At 43.9% G+C, this 24423-nt stretch overlaps 1 protein-coding gene across 4 annotated transcripts in view; it reads left to right on the top strand.

Moving 5' to 3' along the window:
* Positions 1-12873: 12873 nt before the first annotated feature.
* C1H11orf65 (chromosome 1 C11orf65 homolog) overlaps positions 12874-24423 on the top strand; it is a 29085-nt gene continuing 17535 nt past the window's right edge. The window contains exons 1-4 of one of the 4 annotated variants that reach the window (XM_044982795.1): positions 12879-12921; positions 21111-21157; positions 21501-21579; positions 22817-22909. In XM_044982795.1, the coding sequence (XP_044838730.1) occupies positions 21511-21579; positions 22817-22909 (162 nt within the window). In that variant the 5' untranslated portion in view covers positions 12879-12921; positions 21111-21157; positions 21501-21510. Of the gene's footprint in view, positions 12922-13343; positions 13529-20098; positions 20117-21110; positions 21158-21500; positions 21580-22816; positions 22910-24423 lie in introns of those variants that run through there. The other 3 variants (XM_044982802.1, XM_044982810.1, XM_044982815.1) reach the window with 3 other exon arrangements.

Raw genomic sequence — 24423 nt, forward strand, 5'->3', positions numbered from 1 at the left:
TACATTCTTAACATATTACTTGCATTCAGCTCTTTGATAATTGTTTTGAAGTTCTTTGCTCTTTCAAACCAAACAATAGTGTCATCTCAAGATTTTGAATACCTTTAGTTTTTTGTACTTTTGTGCCTTTTTTTTATTCAAAGATTTTGAATCTCTTTCTGACAAGATTAGTGAGACAGTATCTCTTTGCCTAACCTTCCCGCTTGTTCATTTCCCTCTCATTAGCTTATTGTCATTGTATTATATGCTTCAGAATTTCTTTGTAAAGTGTTTTCTTTATGTTTGGTGCTTCTTAACAAACAAACCATTCAGGATGACACATGGCATGATATGAGGAAGGATTACTATTGCTAATATTCTGCAGAAAAGGACCTGCGGATTGCAGTGGACGAGAATCTGGATATGAGTCAACAGTGTGCCCTTCGTTGTTGCCAAGAAGGCTAATGGCATATTGGGCTGCATTAGTAGGAGCATTGCCAGCAGATTGAGAGAAGTGATTATTCCCCTCTATTCGGCACTGGTGACACCACATCTGGAGTATTGCACCCAGTTTTGGGCCCCCTACTACAGAAAGGATGTGGACAAATTGGAGACAGTCCAGTGGAGGGCAACGAAAATGATTAGGGGGCTGGGGCACATGACTTACGAGGAGAGGCTGAAGGAACTGGGCTTATTTAGTCTGCTGAAGAGAAGAGTGAGAGGGGATTTGATAGCAGCCTTCAACTACCTGTTGGTGAGGTTCCAAAGAGGATGGAGCTAGGCTGTTCTCAGTGGTGGCAGATGATAGAACAGGGAGCAATGGTCTCAAATTGCAGTGAGGGAGGTCTAGGTTGGATATTAGGAAAAACTATTTCACTGTCCCTAGGTAACCCACTGGAATGGGTTACCTAGGGACATGGTGGGATTTCCATCCTTAGAGGTTTTTAAGGCCTAGCTTGACAAAGCCCTGGCTGGGATGATTTAGTTGGGGTTGGTCCTGTTTTGAGCAGGGGGTTGGACTAGTTTCTATGATTCAGTCATAATTAACACCCAATAGCACCTCCACAAGCAAAACCAGATTATACAATAATAGAGTAAAGGAAGATATACACTAAGCTGACATTAACTTAAATAGGAGTAGGATCAGGCTCAAAAAGATGTAATTTTTTAAAATAAAACACTGGTGGAAATTAATTTCCACTTCAGTCCATCTTCCAGTAGTGTAAGGAAAAAGGGAGAGAGGAAATATAAATATAGTTTTTCTACTTCACATCCTTCCACGGGGTACAGTACTGCATCTATTTCCACTTAATCTGTCTTTTATAATCTACAAAAGCTATACACATGCAATTGTTGTATTTTTTGGGTTTCTTCAGACTGGATTCACTGCCTACATATGAGAAATTACTTCTTTTGAAGAGATGTCTTTGGATCCCTTTTGCTTTCTGCTTCCCAAGAACCGTCCATTGGCTGGACTTGCCCATCCAGCTGAAGAGGACTCATTTAGTTCCTGTAGGAACTCATCAAACCACCTCTGAGTTAGCTGGAGAGTATTACTACAGAGCAGAGCCCACTGTGCTAGAAAAGCCAACAAATATTGTACCTGTAGCCATTGACAGTCACCCACTCAAAACAGTTACTAAACCCTATCCTGTTACTAAACCCTAAGCATGTTCTGCTTGCTTGTAGTAGTGTCAGCTCTGAACGTGAGTCACAACCTCTCACATGCTCCTAGACCAGTGGGAAATGTATTGAGCTAAGACCTAAACTTAACACACTCTGTGATTTGTCAGATTTTTAACTGTTAGCAATATTGCCAACACTTGGTTAACAGAAGTTCAGAGGTCTTTCATCTTAAAGTTGTAACATGCAACCTTTACTCTTATCAAGACTGTACATCCTATACTGGAACATTTTGTTGCCATGGGTTCCAATTAAACTACATAGGCAGACTGGAACATGTCATCCCTGTCAGCCACACCTCCAAATTCAAGATGTGTCCTCATATTTGGTCTCTGCCTGATTAAAATAATCCTCTGCTAGGGTAGAATGTCAGCTATTTTCCCACTGAAACATGTGCATGAAATGTTATAGCTCAGAGATCCATATTACCTACACAAGTTAGGCCAACTATGAGCTCTTGTAATAGCTTGTTTTCTTAGTCCATATTTGTGATCCAGGACAGGAGGCGGACCCTATTTGTTAATGGAAATAGCAAAGCACACCATGTTCTGAGTCATAATTCTAAAACACTGATAGTACTGCACTACCAAATTGTCAAAAACCTGAGAAAAGACCTAATTTGAATAAAATGAAAACCTCAGACTCATTCTGGTACCTGCTGTAGTGTGTCTTCTGAACTCTTTTGGCTATCTGTACTAGATTGTAAGAACTTTGAAGCAGGGATCCTGATGCCAATCCATGAAGGCAGTGGAGTTTGGAAATAAGGTGAACACAGGGCCAGCCTAATGGGTGGGCACTGTGGTCAGGGGAGCACTGTGGTCAAGAGGCAAGGAGTGGGATAGGCCTGGGATTTGAGACCATGAAAGGGAGCTTGGGGAAATGAGTGGGGGAGACAGTGGGGTCCAGAGCTGATGGGGGGGATTCCTCTGCCACTTTGGCCTTGGCCCCCCCATACACACTTTTACAAAGGTTCCGGCACCCTTAGGCTCACTACAGTGACTTGTCTGCCTGAGCAGGTGCTGTGGCTCTTAACACAGGCTGGCCTCAGCTTCTGGCCTAGCCAAGGGGTGGGGCTTTGGGGGAGAGGAGGAGCAGAGGGTGGGGCCCCATGGCAATGGGGTGTGGGGGGCTCAAAAGTTATTTTTGCCCAGGGCCCCCCATAAATCTTAATGCACCTTATCAAGAATGTACACTTGTTCTGAGATCCTTGAGCAGGTGAGAGACAGACCAGTTGAAAAATTCCTGGGTGAAGATAAAAGGGGAAAAAAACTGGTGCGATGTCATGGTAGGGGTCTAATATGGACCTCCAAATCAAGAGAAGGAGGCAAATGAGGCATTTCTAGAACAAATAACAGAAATATCCAAAACACAAAGCATGAGAGTACTGGGGGACTTCAACTACCAAGACATCTATTGGAAAAGTAATACAGCAAAACACAATATTTCCAAAAGGTTCTTAGAATGTGTTGGGGACTTCTTGTTTCAGAAGGTGGGTGACATAAACAGGGGGACAGCCATTTTAGACTTGATTCTGAATAACAGTGAGGAAGTGGTTGTGAATTTGAAGGAGCAAGGCAACTTGGATGAAAGTGATCATAAAATGATATGCTTTATGGTTCCAAGGAAAGGAAGGAGTGAGAGGAGCAGAATAAGGCTAATGGATTTCAAAAAAGTAATCTTTAACAAACTCAGAGAACTGGTAGGTAGGTAGGTTCCCATCAGAAGAGAATCCAAGGGACAAAATAATTCAGAAGAGCTGGCAGTTTCTCAAAGAGACAATATTAACAGCATAAGAGCAAACTATCCCAATGAGAAAAAAAGGAAGGAAGAATAGTAAGAGGCCAATACGACTGAATCAGGAGCTCTTTAATGACCGGAAAATCAAAAAGAAATCCTATCAAAAGTGGAAACACGGACAACTTGCTGAGGATGAGTACAAAAGTATAGCACAAGATGTAGGGAGAAAATCAGAAAGGCTAAGGCTCCTAACAAGGGACATAAAAGACAATAAGAAGAGTTTCTATAAGTATGTTAGGAGCAAGAGAAGACAAAGAAAAATGTAGGTCCACTACTTAGCTGGGAGTGAAAGATAATAATGGATGACAGCAAGAAAGCTGAGGTGTTTAATGCCTATTTTGCTTCAGTCTTCACAAGGTAAATTCTGACCAGATACTTAACACAATATTAACAACAATGGGGAAGGTTAAAGAATATTAGATGTATTTAAGTCAGCAGCACCTGAGGAAATTCGCCATAAGATACTTAAGAAACTAACTGAAGAAATCTTGGAATCATTAGCGTGATTATCTTCAAGAACTGAAAGAAGACTGAGAGAGGACTCCAGAGAACTGGAGAAGGGCAAACAAATTATCTATCTTTAAAGAGAGGAACAAGAGAATCCAGGGAATTATAGACTAGTCAGCCTAAATTTTATGCCTGGAAAACTACTGGAACATGTTCTTAAACAATCGATTTGCAAACACCTAGAGGATAACAGAGTGATAAATAATACACAAAACGGATTGGTTAAGAACAAATCATGCCAAACCAATGTAATTTCTTTCTTTAACAGGGTTACTGGCCTAGTGGATGTGAGGAAGCAGTACACTCAGTATAACTTAATTTTAGTAAAGATTTTGATGCAGTCCCACATGACTTTCTCATAAGCAAACTAGGGAAATGTGTGTGATGTATTTCATATCCCTTATGAAAATATGCTTATGATATGAATATGACATAACTGAGATATCCTTTATGCAAGATGGCTTATGTGAGATATCACTTGAAAGGTTATGATTTACTGAATGCGATTATCCAATTTGTATGCCTGTATCATTTCTGTATCTGAAGTTAGGAATATTGACTATGTATCTGTAGTTCAACTACGCTACTTTGGGTGATGCCCATTGCTAACACTTCAGGTACAACAATGGAAAACCCAGACAGGGCAGATGGCCCATTAGCGAGGACAATGGACTGTGAAAAGCTTGGCCTTCCTGTGGATGCTCCATACTGCCACTGACTTATGGAAGCTGTGATACTACAGGTGGTCTTGTCAGCTGATACTAAAACATTACCTGGGACTTCTTGTAACTTTCCACTATGAAGGAAGGAGGGGTCAAGTTTGGGAAACAAAGGATTCCCGCCTTATGTAAATCCTATTTAAGGGTGGGGAGGAAGGCAAACAGGACTCCTCCTCTCCATGGCCTGTCTGCCCAAGAAGAAGACTGCAAAAGGGAAGGCTAAGGAGTAGTCCAGACTGAAACGGGTCCAGTCTGAAAAGGAATATAACTGGAACTCTGAACCACAGAAACTTTTCAAACTTCCTGCAAGAATATCTAGGGTGAGAAGTACTATTTGTAACCAATTTCTTTAGTGAAACTAGCTTAGTTTGCGTGTTTGATTTCATTTGCTTAGTAATCTGCTTTGTTCTGTTTGTTACCCCCTTCACCACTTAAAATCTGCCTTTTATAGTTAATAAAATTTGTTTTGTTTATTATTAAACCCAGTTTCTGTAATTTCTAATGGGGAGGGGGGAGAAATGTACACACCTCTCTCCACATTGAGCAAGGGGGTGAATTTCATAATATATCTTTGGGTCTGCACTCCAAGGGAGGTGGACAGCTGAGTGCTGGAGCAAGTCCCTTAAACTGAGTCTTCCCAGAGCTGATCTGCAGCTGGGTGTGGCCTTGCCTGTTTGTGTGTTAGAGGAGGTTTTAAGAGCCTGGCTCAGCAAGAGAGGTTAAAGGGGGCCCTTGCTGGCAGAACAGGTAGACTCAGTGCTATCTCAGCACATCAGGTGGCTTCCTAAGGGGTCCAACCCATTACAATGTGGGCTAGATGAAATTACTATAACATGGGTGTGATCCTAAGAGCATCCTAGTGCCAGAGGGGAAGGGTCTCACTGAGTTTCAGCTGACCTAACCAATTCAGCATACTCCAACTCCCTATGGGTATAATCTGGATCTAAAAGGTGTCATGTAGTATGTCATTGGAAAACTAATAACTCCTTGATCATTAATATTCTTGTGTGATGTATGTATGCAATGTGTATTAAGTTATGGATACATGCTGAAATTATGACTAAAATGCATTTAAACCAGGCATACCATGAGGAGAACAGGTCTGCCCTCAACAAAGGAATGTGTTTGTGTCTCTGCCCAGCCCGGTCATCAGGCAGAGACAATGAAGATCATGTTAACAAGTTGGGGAGGAAACAGCTTCCAGCAGGGAAGAGACGCTTTATCTGGGATATAAAGACAGGGGGTCTGAACCTCACGTGATAAGCAACTGAATCTACTGACTGCATATAATCTTACTGTATTATAAAAGTTTATCAAGTGAGGTGTTTTATGAAAACCTATGACACACTAATGATTAATATCATTGTAAAATGTATGTATTAACACTATATAAGGAATTATGGATCCTCATTGATATTAGGCTTTACAGTCTGTGTCCATACAAAGGGAGAAACTGGTCTCTACCAGATAGGAGAAAATATTGCAGCTAATTACTTGTCTCCCCTTTAAATTAAGCATGGTGGAATCAAAACAATGGAAGCCTCACTTACATACAGGGTAACAGGAAATCCACAGGAAGAGAAAAACAGTGAAGTCACCCTGCCTCTTAAAATAAGGTCATTGAACTTTGGAAGATATAAGAAAGAAAGAAACCATCTATGGCATCCATCACTAGACAGACACAAGGGAACAGAGCACTTGCAAGCTGAGAAAGACGGGTCTTTCAACCAAGGGAGAGCTGAAGTCTCTGGCAACTGGATGTAAGTAAGAAACCTGCTTAGGCAAATATATTTCATCTATGAAGACAAGGGAAACCAGTCCTTTGTGCTTCTATGGAAAGTCTTAACTGAGAGAAAGTCAGCCATGGCTGGAAAGAAGAAAGATTAGTAAGAAATCTTGGTAGAACAAAGACCATAGCTAGTTTAGTCTACACTAGAAAGTATATTTTGTTTTGTTTTACTTGTAACTCTTTGTGTCTTCATTCCTCATACTTGAACTCACTTAGTACTATGTATATTTTGTTAATACATTTGTTTTATTTTCACTTTAAACCAACTTAATGCTGTGTTTGAAGGGAAGGGTGGTTTAACCCCAGTTAATAAGCTGTAATGTGCTTTTGTTTCTTTAAAGGAGCAACAAACCTTATTATATCTCTGAGTGGTCCAGGTGAGGGCTGGACACTTCATGGCATATGGTTTGGGGAAAATCCAGGAAAGGGAGCATGTTGGGGTCACCTTGCTGGCTGTAACCAAGGCTGGTGGAAGCCAAAGTGAGGGTGTGGAGTTCTAGACAGGCTGCTGGGGTCAGAGCTGTCTAGCACACATACACTCAGGGTGCAGGGCTGGCCTTACCATGAGGCAAACTGAGGCCTTACCATGAGGTGAACAGGTGCCAGACTGTGTGGGGGTGCCACTAGGACCCAGAGTGTAGAAAATTGTGTCTGCTGCTGGTGTATATGTATTCTCTCTGCTCTAGATGCACAGAAATGGTGGAATGCTGTGCTGGAGGAAGGAGGGAGGGCACAAGAGACATAACAGGCAGGCAAGAGAAAAGATGAGAGGGAATAACAGAAAGCAGCAGGAGCTGCAGGGAGAGAGAGGAGGAGCAGCCTCTTATGTACCTCTCTAGCACCACCATGAGCCTGGACTGATTAACACCAGCTTCTCAGGGAGCTTCCTGTTTCCTGCTGCTTCCCTGAACCCACTTGAGAACAGGCAGTCAACTGAAGTAGTAGGAGCCAGTTAGGCCCTTAAGACGCTGATATCTTCCCTCACTCAGGCCCTGCTACCAGCCTGCTTATTTTCCCCCTTCAACTGAGTGTTGAGAGCCACTATAGAACAGCAGTCATGAGTGAAAGAAGAAAACGCCCTTCTGGGGCAGCATTCAGAAAAAGAAAGAAAGCAAAGGAAGCTTTTTTATCTAAGCAGAAAGGAGCTCTTCTGAGATACATAGACACAAATGTTCACGGTGAACCTTCTGGCCCCAGTGAGGATGTGAGTGGTGAGGAGATGCCTGATCTTCCAGTTAGTCAGAGTGCCGGTGACCTGGCAGCTACTGCAGCATCCATATCTCCATCTCAAATGGATGTAAGAAAAGTGTAGATCAGAGAAGAGTGTGGTGAAGGCACAAGAAACAGCTGCTGCTGAGTTTAGTTCCTTAAGTCTAGATGATCCAGGACTTTGGACCCACTTGAGCAGTAGCCTGAGGGACTTCTTTGTAGTGCATGGGCCACAGCAAGTGAAAAACATCATGTTCCCCAAAGACAATGAAAATAGACGTTTCCATCCAACACATTACTTGCATGAAATCCCCAATGGTGACAAATTGGAGAGGCCATGGCTTATGTACTCAAAAACCCAGAATGCTGCATACTGTTTTTGTTGCAAACTCTTCCAGTCCAATGTTCCAGCCACATTGGGTTCTACAGGAACAAAGGCCACCATAGATGATCAGCATCGAGAAGATTGCATCAGAGTCTCTTTACTGGCAAAATGTTCTGAAAAGGCTCATTGCCATTGTGAAAATGCTTCCTACCCAAAACCTAGCACTGCGTGGCACTTCAGATCAGCTGTATGTGCCAAACAATGGAAACTTCCTTAAAACTGTGGAGCTGATGGCTGAGTTTGATGCTGTACTCCAGGAGCATCTAAGAAGATTCACCACCCAAGAAATGTACACACACCACTACCTTGGAAAAACAATTCAAAATGAGATCATCCAGTTACTAGCAACAAAAGTCAAACAGAAGATTGCAGCAGATCTGAAGTCTGCAAGATATTACTCTGTTATTCTGGACTGCACACCTGACATCAGCCATACGGAACAAATTACTTTAATGGTGCATTTTGTAACAACAACAGACCCTAGTGAAAATGCCCCTGCAATGGTGACTGTCAGAGAGCATTTTCTAGAATTTATTGACATTGATGATACTACAGGAGCTGGTATGACAAATGTGCTTCTTAAAAAGCTGGAAGATACGGGAATTGTGATAGCTGACATGAGGTCAAGGCTACAATAATGGTGCCAACATGAGAGGAAAGAACAGAGGAGTGCAGACATGGAGCCGAGAGTTAAACCCTTGAGCTTTTTTTGTCTTATGCAGTTCTCATTCATTGAACTTGGTGGTCAGTGATGCAGCATCAGCTTCTAGTGAGGCTGCTGAATTTTTTAATGTAATTCAAAGCATCTCTGTATATTTTTCTCTGCATCAATTCATTGATGGCAAATTTTGAAGCAACATCTGGGAACATCCTCTCTGACACTGAAACCACTGAGTGCCACACGATGTGAAAGTCAAGTGGAGGTGATAAAGTCAATCAAACACCAAATTGGGAAGACAGATGATGCCACAGTTGCCATTATGGAGGATAATTCTATGACAGGAACTATTGCTGGGAGAACAGTGGCAGAGGGAAATGGAATCACAGGGAAACATACATAACTTCAAATTTCTGTGTGGCTTAGTGTTGTGGCATGACATACTGTTTGAAATAAATGTTGTAAGCAAGAGACTCTAAGGTATTGACCTTGATATGTCTGGAGCAATGGAACAACTGGACAAAGCAAAGTCATACCTACAATCTTACCGGTCAGATGAGGGATTTCAAAACATTCTGAAGACTGCACAGAAGTTGGCAGAGGAACTTCACACAGAAGCTATTTTCCCACCCATTCAAGAATACAAGAGTCACCAAAGAAGACATTTTGATTTTGAGGCACAGGATAATCCCATAAGAGACCCCAAACAACAATTCAAAGTTGAATTCTTTAACCAGGTGCTAGATTGTGCAATACAGCCAGTTGAAGAACATTTCATGCAGCCTACGGAACACAGCAGCATATTTGGGATGTTGTATGATATTCCAAAACTCCTCACTATACCTGAAAAAGACCTACACCAGCAATGCAGGGCACTAGAGACAGTGTTGACACATGATGACATGCGCGATATTGATACGAGTGGTTTAGGTGATGAACTGAAAGCCCTTTCAAGATACATTTCAGCAGGATCAACTCCAAAGGCTGTTCTAGAATATATGTGCACAAATAAGATGACCACTCTCTTTCCAAATGCTTTTGTTGCTCTGCACATACTTCTAATGCTTCCTGTAACAATTGCCAGTGGAGAACGCAGCTTCTCCAAGCTGAAGTTAATAAAAACACATCTATGCTCCACAATGACACAGGAGAGGCTGGTCGGCCTTGCAACCATCTCAATAGAGCTGGCCCAGACTGTGGACCTTCAGGAAGCAGTTCAAATCTTTGCAACCAAGATGGCACGGAAAGCACCACTTTGATTATTCAAACAGATAAAAATGCCAATGTTTACTATGCAGACAAGAAAAGTTACATTTGCTGTTCAGGTGTTTGAAAGCTAAGTGTTACTTAAAATTTTTGAACAAGGTATTTTAAGTTGTTAGTTCTCCTTTATTGGGATAGGTAACAGAGCAGTACCATGAGAGGAGCAGAACAGGAAGAAGGCAGAATTGAGGTCTTTCAAAGTTTTGGCCCAAGCGAGGGGGCATGGGGGCGTCATTTGAGCTCCCCGCCTCAGGTGCCAAAATGTTGTGGGCCGGCCCTGTCAGGGTGTGACCTGCACAGTTGCAGGCTGACTACAAGCGTCCCATGCTGTGACCTAAATCAGCAAAGTATTGTAAGGAACCCAGGGTTGCAGGTCCAGTGGTGACACACAACCCCTTACTTCTCTGGATTGCATCCCAAAGTATGACAGTGGAATGCACAACTGGTTGAAAAAGGGTACTCAGAGTAGTTATTAATAGGGCTCCGTGTCTGTCACGGAGGTAGCGGAAATTACAGATTCTGTGACTTTCTGTGACCTCTGTGACTTCTGCAGTGGCCCGTGCGGCTAGCCCCAGGGCCACCCAAGCAGCTGGCCTCAAGGAGCGCTACTCATACGGCCCCAGGGACAGCCACACCGGCCACCGCTGGAGCTGCTCTGCAGCCAGCCGCTTGGGAAGCCCCACAGCCAGTCGTATCGACTGCTGCTGGAGCTGCCCTGGGGCCAGCCACATTGGCTACTGCTCGGGTGGCCCTGGACAGTTGGCCCTGGGGACCACCTGAGCAGCCACCGGGACATAAGTCTTTGAATAGGTTATGGGGTGTTACAAAGATGGTGCTGATCAATTGTTCTCCATGTCCACTGAAGGTAGAACAAGAAGTACTGAAATGGGCTTAATCTGCAGCAAGGGAGATTTATTTTAGATAAATCTACAGGGGGAGGGATAGCTCAGTGGCTTGAACATTGGCCTACTAAACCCAGGATTGTGAGTTCAATCCTTGAGGGCCATTTAGGGATCTGGAGCAAAAATCTGTCTGGGGATTAGGCCTGCTTTGAGCAGGGGATTGGATTGGATTGGATTGGATGACCTCCTGAGGTCCCTTCCAACTCTGATATTCTATGATATTAAGAAAAAATTAAGGATAGTTAAGTACTGGAATAGATTAACAAAGTGATCTTGTAGAATCCCCATTGTTGGATGTTTTTAAGAACAGGCGGTCAGGGCTGGTCTTTCTAGGTATATATGTCCTGCTTCAGCATGGGAAGATGGAATAGATGACCATGAGGTCAAGCTCTCTTTCAGCCCTACAGTTTATAAATTGCAACTACTTATCTAGGTGCCTGGTAAAGCCCCCATTAACATGGTATTTGAGTACCTCTTAATCTTTTAATGTATTTATACTCAGAACACCCCTAGAAAGTTCTGTTAACTCCCTTTTTACAAAGAACTGAGGATCAGGACGACAACTTACCCAAGGTTACATAGGCAGGGCTGGCTCCAGGATTTTTGCCGCCCCAAGCAAAAAAAAAAAAGCCAGAGTGCTACCGCTTGAAAAGTGCTGCCCCGAAAGGGCCAAAATGCTGCCCCTTGAAAAGTGCCGCCACAAGCACATGCTTGGAACGCTGGTGCCTAGAGCCGGCCCTGTACAAAGGATATCTGTGGCAGAGCAGGGAAACAAATCTTGGTCTCCGAAGTCCTATGTGTCCCATTTACTGGTCTACCTTTCCTCTCCCACATGCACAAAATATATATTAGTCATCTTTGTATTCCAGGTGAATTCCCTTTGGTGTTCAGGACTGCTCTTCAAGAAGGAGCACTAATATAAGCTAAGAAATGTCTTCTCTGCCAGTGGCACCATTATATTAAAGATATAGTCTGTATCTGCCGTGTCACTCCCCCATCCCTGTTCCTTTCCTAAAGTATTTTCATTCTGGGGTAAACAGTACAGTCTGTGGTCCAATCCTGACAGGTGAGGATGCCCAATGGGCTGATGGCGTCTAGCTCCTTACAGAAGGGGGCCCTCATTTGTGGAGGGCATGAGTGAGGTGAGCTGCCTTTGGGGCTGGTGAACCACTTCCCTCTGAGGGAAAATGGGGGCAGTTCTGCTCCTGTCTTGACCTGGAACAGCAGCCCCAACCCAGGAAAGACCTCATTTTCCTTAGTTCCCCACAGCCCTTGGCTCTCATTCTGCACCCCAGCCAGAAGGAAACTTCTGGACTCCCACACTTCAGTTTCCAGCTGAATATACCTCCCTCAGACACACACACCCTTCAGACCCCAGCTAGGAGACACCTCCCCCGGACCTGCCTCCTCAGCCCCCCCACAGCCAGGAGACGCCTCCCCGGACCCCCCCCTCCTCAGCCCCCATCCGGGAGACACCTGCTACCCTGGACGTCGCCTCCACAGCCCCCAGCCAGGAGACACCTCTCACAGACAACGCCCCTCCTCAGCTCCCAGCCAGGAGACACCTCCCCTGGACCCCTCTCCTCAGCTCCCGGCCAGGAGACACCTCCCCGGACCCCCTCCCCTCCACAGCCCCCAGCCAGGAGACACCTCTCTCAGACACCACCCTCCCCAGAGCTGGGAGACAGCTACCCCGGTTCCCCTCCTCAGCCCCCAGCAGGGAGACACCTCTCACAGACAACGCCCCCTCCCCAAGCTCCCAGCCAGGAGACACCGCACTGGGCCCTCGCCTCCTCAGCCCCCAGCAGGGCGCCATTTCCCCTCCTCAGCTCCCAGCCAGGAGACACCTCCCCCGGATCCCTCCCCTCAGCCCCCCCCCCCCCCCCCCGCAGCCGGGAGACACGTCCCCATCTCTGCATCTTCCTCCCTATAAGCCCCACCCCCCAGTCCCCTCCCCCAGGCTGCGGGTTACTATAGCAACAGGACGCTCAGTCGCCGCCAGCCGAACCTACCTTGCGCTGCAGTGGCCGGTACCCGGTGGGGCGCGGGGGGAGGGTGGGCGCGCAGGGCTCCCCCCGCGGCCCCCGCCTGTCGCGAGCAGCTCACCCAGGAGGGGAGGGGGGGAAATCACCTCCTGGCCCCGACCCCCTCCGGGGCGCCTCCCCCACCTCCCGGTCCCAGAGTTTCCCTGTTTCCTTTCCAGCCGTTTCCTGGCTCCTCTCCTCAGCTCCAGGCTCCACAATGCAACCCACTAACTCTTAGCGGGGCGGGGGGGAGGAGAGGGCAGCACTTTTATTTAGGTGCCTTTATTCTTTTTTGCTAAAGCCATCATTTGTTATAGCGCTGAGCGCTGCAAGTTTCAGCACTGTAAAGTGGCCGTGTAGACAGTGCACCAGTACTGGTAGCTATTCCCTTCGTGGAGGTGGGTGTTTTTTTATAGCGCTGGGAGCTCTCCCACTGTTGGTGCCACGACTACACAGCCACGTTGCTAGTGAAGACATGCTCTAAGTTCTCCAAAGTACTACCCTAGGTAGTAGACAAGGGAAAATGAAGTAGATATTATTCATTAAGATTTCCAATACATTTCAAACATATGGATATAGGCAAATAAAATAAAAACCCATTTCTACCCTACAGGTAATTATGGGATAGAATGAGGGGTGGGAGTGGGTGTGGAAATAGAAAACAATCAGTGTGTTGACCCCATGCTCTAAGACTTTGTGAAATGTTTTTTTAAATTTTATTTTATTTTGTTTTATTTTGCTGTGTAGACATTAAGATTTTTCCGGCTTCTGGGTTTCCTAGTGAAACCTGTCTTTTTTAGACTATAAGCTGTTTTCTGGAAGAACTGTCTTTATTTTTGTATGCCGCACAGCTCCAAGCACATTTTGGCACTAAAGAAATAATAATGAATCATAGTATAGGGGTAAAATAAGTTTGTTAGAAAATATGTACAAAGTAGGAGAAACAGACTGGTGGGTAAATGGTAACTTCTTTAACCAGCAGAGTTTATTCATAGTTAGAGACTGGAATGACCTGTTAGGTCATGTAGACCGTCTCCCTACATTTCAGAATAATTCTCCAGTTTTCATTTAGTGCTTTGTTATGGGGATGTTCACCTACAGGGAAGGAACTTTTATCTTTCCCTTTCATTTTATTTAATGAGGTTTATATAAGTATAATCACTTAGGAGTCTATTCTCTATTCATTGTATGTGTGCAAATCTCATTAACATTAATGGAAGTTGTCCACATACATCAAGAAGAGAAAAGAACCATTAGTAATTTAATTGCTATTTGTGATTGATCCTGTTGAAGCAGAAAACCTGTCAGTTTTGGTGGGGGGGGGGGTTTAAACCAGAGGGTATATCTAAATTTGTTCCTGAGATAATAGAAAATATGTGCTATTTTATATGAGGCAATTACAGTTATCCAGATTTAGTGAGAATTTTAGAATCACAGTAATTAGAAATGAAAAAGACCCTTTAGCGCAACCAATTCATGGCCTTACAATGCAGAATTGTTCATTGAGTGCTGTGCCCAATCTAGTTTTTAATAGACTTTTAGGCAATGGTTCCTGATATTAGGTATAAATGTTTTCTTTGCTCAATTTCCTACCATTACTTCTAGTTTTGAATATACTTCTTGTAATAGCCTCATCAATTTTTCTCCTTCAAATACTAGTAAATATGTATCCCATATATCTATATTGTATTTATATATAATTCTTGTAATCATTTCTCTGAAATTATGCTTCCAACCCTTCACATTTTTGTTGCACTTCTGAAAAGTGCCTCCATTTTTATATTTGTTGTACTTATGCTCAGATATGTACATTCTAGTCTATGTACCCTGTAATCATGCTGTATAGAGAGGGACTATTCCATCCCTAAACTTAGCTATGATGTTTTTGCATGCATAACCATAACTATTATTAATTAAATTTTTAAACCAAGTAAAAATGAACAAGAAGTCAGTGTGTTTCTTGGACAGCTAGTATAGATGGTTGTCCAACTAACAGTCAGGCAAGGGTATTCCCACAATCTAGAAGTCACAACAACATGGATAGGTTTGGCAAACTCTGGAATCAAAAAAAGGCAAATACTTGTTCAGGCACAGATTAAAACAAACAAACAAACAAACAAACACACACACACACACACACTCTTTCTCTCTCTAGTCCAGATCCACAAAAGGATTTAGGCATTTAACTCCTATCTAACTCAAAATATAGGCACCACTGAGATCCTCAAAGCACCTGCTCAGCTGCTGCCTAACTCTGGAGGCTCCTAAAATCTCTTGGTACCTACATTTTTCCCCATAAAAGTCCTCTAGGTGCCTAAGGAATCATGTTCACAGCAAAAAAAAACCCACCACCACAAAACGAAGACCATGAGTCTCATAGCTTGGGTCAACTGACTTGGGCTCACCGGGGCTTGCATTATGGGGCTAAAAATAGCAGTGTAGAGATTTCCGCTCAAACTGAAGCCGAAACTCTGAGACTCCTGCAGGGTTTTTTTTCCCCACAGTGTAGACTCTAAGTCACTGCTGGTTGGCACGCAGACAGTGCCTCAGTGTAGGTGCCCAGGCCCTGTCTCATGCCTAAACTCCACTACAATTCCCTCATGTATCTCAGCTGCAGGGCACAATTTGTCAGGCAGTCACAGAGCATGCCTAATCCCACATAAAATGGGGACAGGGGTAGGGGAAGGCCTATCCTCCCCTATAACCTTTAGTCTAGTGGATAGGGTACTTACACAGGATGTGGGAAATTGTGGTTCGGTTCCCCCCTCTGACTGATAAGAAGAGATTTGAATGTAGGTTTTCCTCCTCACAGATGAGTCCCTTAACCACTGGACTATGGTCATTTTCACTCTCTTTCTGGTCTAGTGCATATTTAATTATTTATATCCAGTGGAACACCTTACAGAGAAACCCACTTTAGAATATCCCAGAGCCCAGTGGTTAGGGTACGCACCTGAGAGGTGAGAAAATGATCTTCAAACCAATTGAACCAGGGTCTCCCACATCCTGGGTGAATTCCCAAACCACTGAATTAAAAGATATAAGGGAGTCTTTCTCCTTCACTCACCACCATGTGGCCATTTTGCATGGAGTTAGGCATGTGTGTGCCACTGCTGTTCTGGGAAGAGATGGCTTTGGTGCCTGACACAAGTGAGGGTTCGTGGCTGTGGATCCCGAATGGGATCCAGCCTGGACTGTTTGGCACCTAACTCCATGAAAGAGACGGGGCTTAAGACACACACTTCTCCTCAGAGTCTGCTATTCATTAGCTTAGGCAGCTCCTTGTCTAGTGTGCTGACTTTGTAGATCCCATTGTTAGGTACTTATCTTATAAGGAGCCTAGACACTTAACTCAGTCTCTGGCATCCACTGGATGGCTAGGTGCTTAAAAGTTAGATCAGGGATCGGCAACCTTTGGCATGTGGCTCGCCAGGGTAAGCACCCTGGCCAATTTGTTTACCTGCCGCGTCCGCAGGTTCGGCCGATCGAGGCTACCACTGGCCGCGGTTTGCCGTCCCAGGCCAATGGGGGCAGCGGGAAGCGGCGGCCAGCACATCCCTTGGCCCATGCTGCTTCATAAATGATCTGGAGAAAGGGGTAAAAAGTGAGGTGGCAAAGTTTGCAGATGATACTAAACTGCTCAAGATAGTTAAGACCAAAGCAGACTGTGAAGAACTTAAAAAAGATCTCACAAAACTAAGTGATTGGGCAACAAAATGGCAAATGAAATTTAATGTGGATAAATGTAAAGTAATGCACATTGGAAAAAATAACCCCAACTATACATACAATATGATGAGGGCTAATTTAGCTACAACAAATCAGGAAAAAGATCTTGGAGTCATCGTGGATAGTTCTCTGAAGATGTCCACGCAGTGTAGAGCGGCAGTCAAAAAAGCAAACAGGATGTTAGGAATCGTTAAAAAGGGGATAGAGAATAAGACGAAGATTATATTATTGCCCTTATATATATATGGTACGCCCACATCTTGAATACTGCGTACAGATGTGGTCTCATCTCAAAAAAGATATACTGGCACTAGAAAAGGTTCAGAGAAGGGCAACTAAAATGATTAGGGGTTTGGAACGGGTCCCGTATGAGGAGAGATTAAAGAGGCCAGGACTTTTCAGCTTGGAAAAGAGGAGACTAAGGGGGGATATGATAGAGGTATATAAAATCATGAGTGATATGGAGAAAGTAGATAAGGAAAAGTTATTTACTTATTCCCATAATACAAGAACTAGGGGCCACCAAATGAAATTAATGGGCAGCGGGTTTAAAACAAATAAAAGGAAGTTCTTCACACAGCACACAGTCAACTTGTGGAACTCCTTGCCTGAGGAGGTTGTGAAGGCTAGGACTATAATAGCGTTTAAAAGAGAACTGGATAAATTCCTGGAGGTTAAGTCCATTAATGGCTATTAGCCAGGATGGGTAAGGAAGGGTGTCCCTAGCCTCTGTTTGTCAGAGGGTGGAGATGGATGGCAGGAGAGAGATCACTTGATCATTACCTGTTAGGTTCACTCCCTCTGGGGTACCTGGCATTGGCCACTGTCGGTAGACAGGATATTGGGCTAGATGGACCTTTGGTCTGACCCAGTATGGCCGTTCTTATGTTCCCGCAGCCCCCATTGGCCTGAAGTGGCGAACCGCGGCCAGTGGGAGCCGCGATCGGCTGAACCTGTGGACGCAGCAGGTAAACAAACCAGCCCGGCCTGCCAGGGTGCTTACCCTGGTGGGCCATGTGCCAAAGGATGCTGATCCCTGAGTTAGATGTTGCAATGCCAAAGTCCCTTTGTGGATTTTGGCCTTGGCCCCTAATAGCACCTAGAATCCAAGAGCAGATGGGGTCCTAAAATCAGTCCTAAATTGTGAGCTTCTAGGACAGAGGATGAGACATGTCCTTGATCATGAGGGCAAGAATCACTTGACCATCCCTTTAAGCTTCTTCCCCAGTCTATTAGCATCACCTCTATTTTATTCAGACTGACTTTCAGTTAAATTGCTGCCATCCAAGTCCCAGCCAGGATCAGGCACTGACAAAGCACCCACATTGCATCACCTGGGTTAGTTGAAATTAAGAAACTGAGCTGAATTTCATCCTTACACTGAGAGCACTGCAGCCCAAGTCATCTCATAGTTCCTCACAGTGATATCTTACACCAACCTTGAAAAAAGAGGCATCAAGGTACAGCTTGCAGAACCCCACATGAAAGAACCATCAGAGTACTGTACTCATTTGAGGGAAGCTGGTACTTTACTTAATACTTCTTTTATTCAGTTTTAGCTATATAGGTCCAACGGGCACGATGCAATTAGACCCATGTTCTCCCATAACTTCTAAAACCGCAGGAAGTTAAATTGGCTACAACTCCTCTAGAGAGCACTGTCAGCAGAACTGCACAGTCCAACTTACTACAGTAAAGAGCTTTCAAAGGTGTGATGCTAAAGTTCAAAGCATGGTGATGCTAAAGATGGAGAAAACTTTATTGTCTTCCACCATTGCTTCTGCATTCTCCATCTTTAGCATCACCATGCCATACAACTTTGAAAACTCTTTATTGTAATCATTGGAGTGAGTGCAATTCTGATGACAGTACTCTAACCTGTTGGCCATACATTTCTGCTCCAACAGTCATCAATAAACCAAGTTTACGTATGAGGATGATGAATAAAGAGGAGATGCTTAAGAGTCATCATATAAATAGGTCAGGAAAAATATCATAATGTCCTACCGGCCATTAGACAAATTGAGTCACCAGCTGCAGAGCATAGAGAATTCTGCACTGATGATGACACTGTCTGAAAAAGGTGTAATCTCCACCCCGCTGTCCCCACACATTACCAAAGACAAGATCCACATTATGCCCCTCTCTATGCATGACACCTGAAATTACCTGGCAAAATACACATTTAGGATTTTGTGTTTCTCCTGCTATAGTGGCTGATATTACATCCAAAGCAGTGTCAGGAATACAGATTTTTGGTGCAAGTGTTTTGCAATATCATTAATATATGTAGGAAAAAACACTGTCCTTATGGCTTGGCAGGTTAAAATATTTTCATTTCACCTTTAAAACGCAATATAGTTTCACAGCACATTCTGCAGGAAGGTTTATTCTGTGGGAGTTTTGAACAGAGTGTCCATATTAGCAGGTCAGCCAGCAAGGCTAGTGTGACCATTTGGTATCTTTACCTTTTTTGATTTATGAACTGGCTGTATTTGTGTGTCTTATGGCTGTATTTTATTGTATTCTTACATCACACTTCTTGTGTTAAGGGGCAGGGCATCAGGCTAGTATAGGTCTGTCATTAAAGACTATTAGCACTTGAATAGATCTTGCCTGGGCTGAACAAAGGAGTAACTGCATCCTAGTTTTCTCTCTCCAACTTCTCTGCAGAGGGCTAGGGTTTAAAGAAATATAATTTCCCCATGAGAAGGAACAAGGAGATGAAACATTGGTACAGCACTTTAAAAACACAGAGATGGGGTGTGTCAAACAGACAAATTAAATGTAGAGCAGGAAGAAGAACACAGGGGCAGGCTTTTGGAAAGAAAAGAGACTTTTTGACTGCAGGACCAGTCAAAGCTGAGAAACTGGCTGCAGGGGAGAGAAACTCTGGGACAGGAGCAGATTTACTATGAAACAAACAGTGCGGTGGCACGGGGCCCCCTATGACATGGGGGGCCCCCAAAATGCAGGATAAATCTCATCTGACAATCTGCCCCTGAGTCCTGGCCAGCAGCACAGCAGGGCTCAGGCAGGCAGGCTGCCTGCATGCCGTGGCTAGTGGCCCCACACTGCTCCCAGAAGCGGTTGTCTGCTGGCACGTCTCTGCGCACCTGATTGGGGGGAGGAGGCTCCGCGCGCTGCCCCTGCCCTGGGAAGTGCACAGAGACCCACTGCACCCTTACCCCCAGGAGGCGTGCAGAGACATACCAGCAGTGCTAAGGCAGCTCCCTGCCCACTCTGCTTCCCTCCTCCATGCTGCGCTGCTCCCGGAAGTGGCCAGCATGCCCCGGCGGCCCCTGGGGGGCGGGAGTATCTCCGCGTGCTGCCTCCGCGCCAAGCACCAACTTCGCAGCTCCCATTGGCCAGTATCTGCGGCCAATGGGAGCTGTGGGGGTGGCACCTTCAGGCAGTAGTGTACGGAGACCCCCTACCACCCAACCCCCACCTAGGAACCACTGCCGGAGGGGTATGTGTGCCGGTCGCTTTGGGAGCCGCTCGGGAGGCAGCCGCTCAGGTGCCGCTGGCCCTAGGGGCTGCCAGAGCAACAGTGGTCCCAGAGCAGCAGCAGTCAGGGGGCACCCTGGAGGCCGTCGGAGCAGTGGTTCCTGGTGGCCTCAGAGGGCAGTCAGCCCCTGCCACCAGAGCAAGGGCCAGCCATCAGCCCCTGGGCCTCCCCAGAGCAGCAGTGTCCCAGGATCCCCAGAGCAGAGGCGCTCCGGGCTCCAGGAGCTGCTAAGTTTTAGTCAGGGGTATTTCTAGTATAAGTCATGGACAGGCCACAGGCCATGAAGTTTTGTTTATTGCCAGTGACCTGTCCATGACTTTTACTAGAAATACCTGTGACTAAATCTTAGTCTTACATATGAGAGAATGAGATCTACTAGTTCTAAAATCTTAAAGGTGATAAGAAACAGTCAGTTCAATTCACTATCTACAGCTAATGATTCCATTATTTAATAAATCAGATAGTTTTAAATGCAAAACATATTTTGATAAATGTAGCACATTTAAGATAGTTTTATTTCATAACAAATTGAAATGTTGTGTTTTTGCATTTTTAATATCATTTGAATTTCCATCCAAATAGAGCTTGCCACAAATCACAAGTTAAAAAAAATCATCTAGTGAATAAGAATTGTATCATTCACTATTTTCTACATAATAAAATGTGTAAACATTAAGACTCTGTATTAATATATGTTAAGCTCTATAATTGCTTAAATTAATGTAGATAAATATAGCGTATTGTCCTGGTGAGCAAAAAGCACCACCAAATTTAGTGTGCTAAGGCCATATTTAGTTGCAAATCCAACCAATGAGAATCAACCTTTCTTCAGGAAAATAACTAAAGTACAATTGCAAAATCACAATTAAAATTGATTATTTAAATTGAGGTTTCCTACTTGCTGATTTAAATCATGATTAAAATCAGTTATTTAAATCACTTTGATTTCAAACAGTACACCCATGCTGAATGCAGTTGTGCATGACCATCTTTGAAAAGCAGGTATTGTTTTTTGTCTGTATCTGTATTTCACAATTACTTTTCCAAATTCTATGAATTATTTTATTTTGTAATTTCTACCTAAGATTACTGGTCTAGAGGGAATATAACTTAGTTGGAAAAACTAGTTATTGATGAGTAACCTATTTTTTCTCCATCTTAATTCAAGTCCTAAAAGCTAATGTGGGTGATGTAACACAGCTACAACACTCTTAAAAGCCAGACATTTTTTTAAAAGTGATTTTTACCATATACTTACTTTAAACTGGTTATAAAAGAAAAAGGCTGTGCAAATAGCAACTGAGGCAATATTGAATAGTTGTGAACAATAACCTTATTGTTTTAGGCATTTGTAAATGCCAATGGAAGAAGACAAATGGAACCAGGCTGCAAGAGTCATTCAGAGGTGCTGGAAAAGATGTATTGTGAGTGTGAAGCACTATTTTATGTTTAATCATTTACTTTAATCATTAAACGCTTAAGCAACAATTTTGATATTTTTCTCCTCTATAAACCAAAGTGGTGATGGAAAGTCTGCCAGGAGCAGGAACTCCTGTGGTGTGAATCCCATTTCCAGTACAATTGTCCACATACATAGGGCTGATGCTGGCCATAAAACTTAATAGAGAGTTAACTATCCACACAAGCCTGCATATATAGTATATTACAAATGATATATCATTTTATATTGTCAAAAGCAGGTAGAATTCCATAGCTGCCACAGGAAAAAAAAATCACATCACATTACCAAAGGGGGATGGTGTATTCATTTAGGTGGAATGTGTGGGCTTCCTTTAGCAGTGTTTTGGTCTTTTTATTCTGTGTTCTGCATAGTCTACAGTAGCGCATATCATGCAGTGAGGCACCGATTACAATAGCTTTAGGAACAGAGGGACAGCCCTCATCAGGAGGGTGGGTGACTACTGTATTACTGGGGAAAGTTGCCATTTAAAGAGTTGTAAGTTGTTAATGATGGGATGATGGTAAAGAGAAGCAAAGAAGGAAGTTGGACAGAAATGGGAAGTGTAAAAGGCACTTAGATACCATGGTGATAACCTAGTTCACAGAGAAAGAAATGGACAGACTTTTAAAAGGTTATTGTAAAGGTAATCCCCTAAGTCCAAAGCTGAGGAAGAAAAGGTGGTCTCATGGGGAGTCTTACCAAAGAGATCTTTTCAAGGATAACTATGGTAAATTAGGAGATTTAGATGCTCTACTTTAAAATTCCCCCTAGTATATGGCAGCAATTCCATGCTTTTAATTTGTATCCATATGCATTTCTTTCTCTGAAAGCCCTCTCACTTTTAACTCGCTATGACTTAATACCAAAATAAACAATATAAACTTAGTTTTTCAAATATGCATTAGACTCAGGTTTTTTTTTGTTTTTTTTTTTGTTTGTTTTTTACACACATTTGACTGAATTCAGCAGTGCTGTAATGTTATTAACTTCACTCTTCAGGACTGGGATGAGTACACCAGGCACAAGTTTAACTCTGTGAGACCATTTGATGGATTGTGCCCCACATTGTCCACTGTGATTCTGTGAAATTCTGTGTGGTTTGGCATGGGAAAACCCTGAATAGTGTCATAACTATGTTCAAAATGTGGAAAAAATCCAGGGACAATAGTTTTTCTTGGTATATTTATACTTCTCTACAGAATGTCCGTGTCTTTCGATACTACAAAGAACTAATAGGCTTTAGAGGAGTTGGGGACCCCCATCTTCTGATGAAATGCATTGACCCTAGAGAGGTAAGGGCTATATTTACTGATGTATTTTCATTGCTATATCTGTGTACATGTTACACATGTACTGTACAATATAGTTCAAGATGTTAATTTTAATTTCATAGCATCATAGAATATCAGGTTTGGAAGGGACTTTAGGAGGTCATCTAGTCCAACCCCCTGCTCAAAGCAGGACCAATCCCCAACTAAATCATCCCAGCCAGGGCTTTGTCAAGCCTGACCTTAAAAACCTCTAAGGAAGGAGATTCCACCACCTTCCTAGGTAACTCATTCCAGTGCTTCACCACCCTCCTAGTGAAATTTTTTTTCCTAATATCCAACCTAAACCACCCTCACTGCAACTTGAGACCATTACCCCTTTTTCTGTCATCTGGCACCACTGAGAACTGTCTAGATCCATCGTCTTTGGAACCCTCTTTCAGGTAGCTGAAAGCAGCTATCAAATCCCCCCTCATTCTTCTCTTCTGCAGACAAAACAATCCCAGTTCCCTCAGCCTCTCCTTATAAATCATGTGCTCCAGCCACCTAATAATTTTTGTTTCCCTCCGCTGGACTCTTTCCAATTTTTCCACATCCTTCCTGTAGTGTGGGGCCCAACACTGGACACAGTACTCCAGATGAGGCCTCACCAATGTCAAATAGAGGGTAATGATCACATCCCTCGATCTGCTAGCAATGCCCCTACTTATACAGCCCAAAATGCCATTAGCCTTCTTGGCAACAAGGGCACACAGTTGACTCATATCCAGCTTCTCGTCCACTGTGACCCCCTAGGTCCTTTTCTGCAGAAATACTGCCTGGCCACTCGGTTCCTAGTCTGTAGCAGTGCATGGGATTCTTCTGTCCTAAGTGCAGGACTCTGTACTTGTCCTTGTTGAACCTCATCAGATTTCTTTTGGCCCACTCCTCTAATTTGTCTAGGTCCCTCTGTATCCTATCCCTAACCTCCAGCGAATCTACCACTCCTCCCAGTTTAGTGTCATCTGCAAACTTGCTGAGGGTGCAGTCCACGCCATCTTCCAGATCATTAATGAAGATATTGAACAAAACCGGCCACAGGACTGACCCTTGGGGCACTCTGCTTGATACCAGCTGCCAACTAGACATGGAGCCATTGATCACTACGTGTTGAGCCCGACGATCTAACCAGCTTTCTATCCACCTTATAGTCCATTCATCCAGCCCATACTTCTTTAACTTGCTGGCAAGAATACTGTGGGAGACCATATCAAAAGCTTTGCTAAAGTGAAGGAATAACATGTCCGCAGCTTTCCCCTCATCTACAGAGCCAGTTATCTCGTCATAGAAGGCAGTTAGGTTAGTCAGGCATGACTTGCCCTTGGTGAATCCATGCTGACTGTTCCTGATCACTTTCCTCTCCTCTAAGTGCTTCAGAACTGATTCCTTGAGGACCTGCTCCATGATTTTTCCAGGGACTGAGATCAGGCTGACTGGCCTGTAGTTCCCCGGATCCTCCTCCTTCCCTTTTTTAAAGATGGGCACTACATTTGTCTCAC

This window comes from Mauremys mutica, chromosome 1 (genome assembly GCF_020497125.1).
Source record: "Mauremys mutica isolate MM-2020 ecotype Southern chromosome 1, ASM2049712v1, whole genome shotgun sequence".
NCBI lineage: Eukaryota > Metazoa > Chordata > Testudines > Geoemydidae > Mauremys > Mauremys mutica.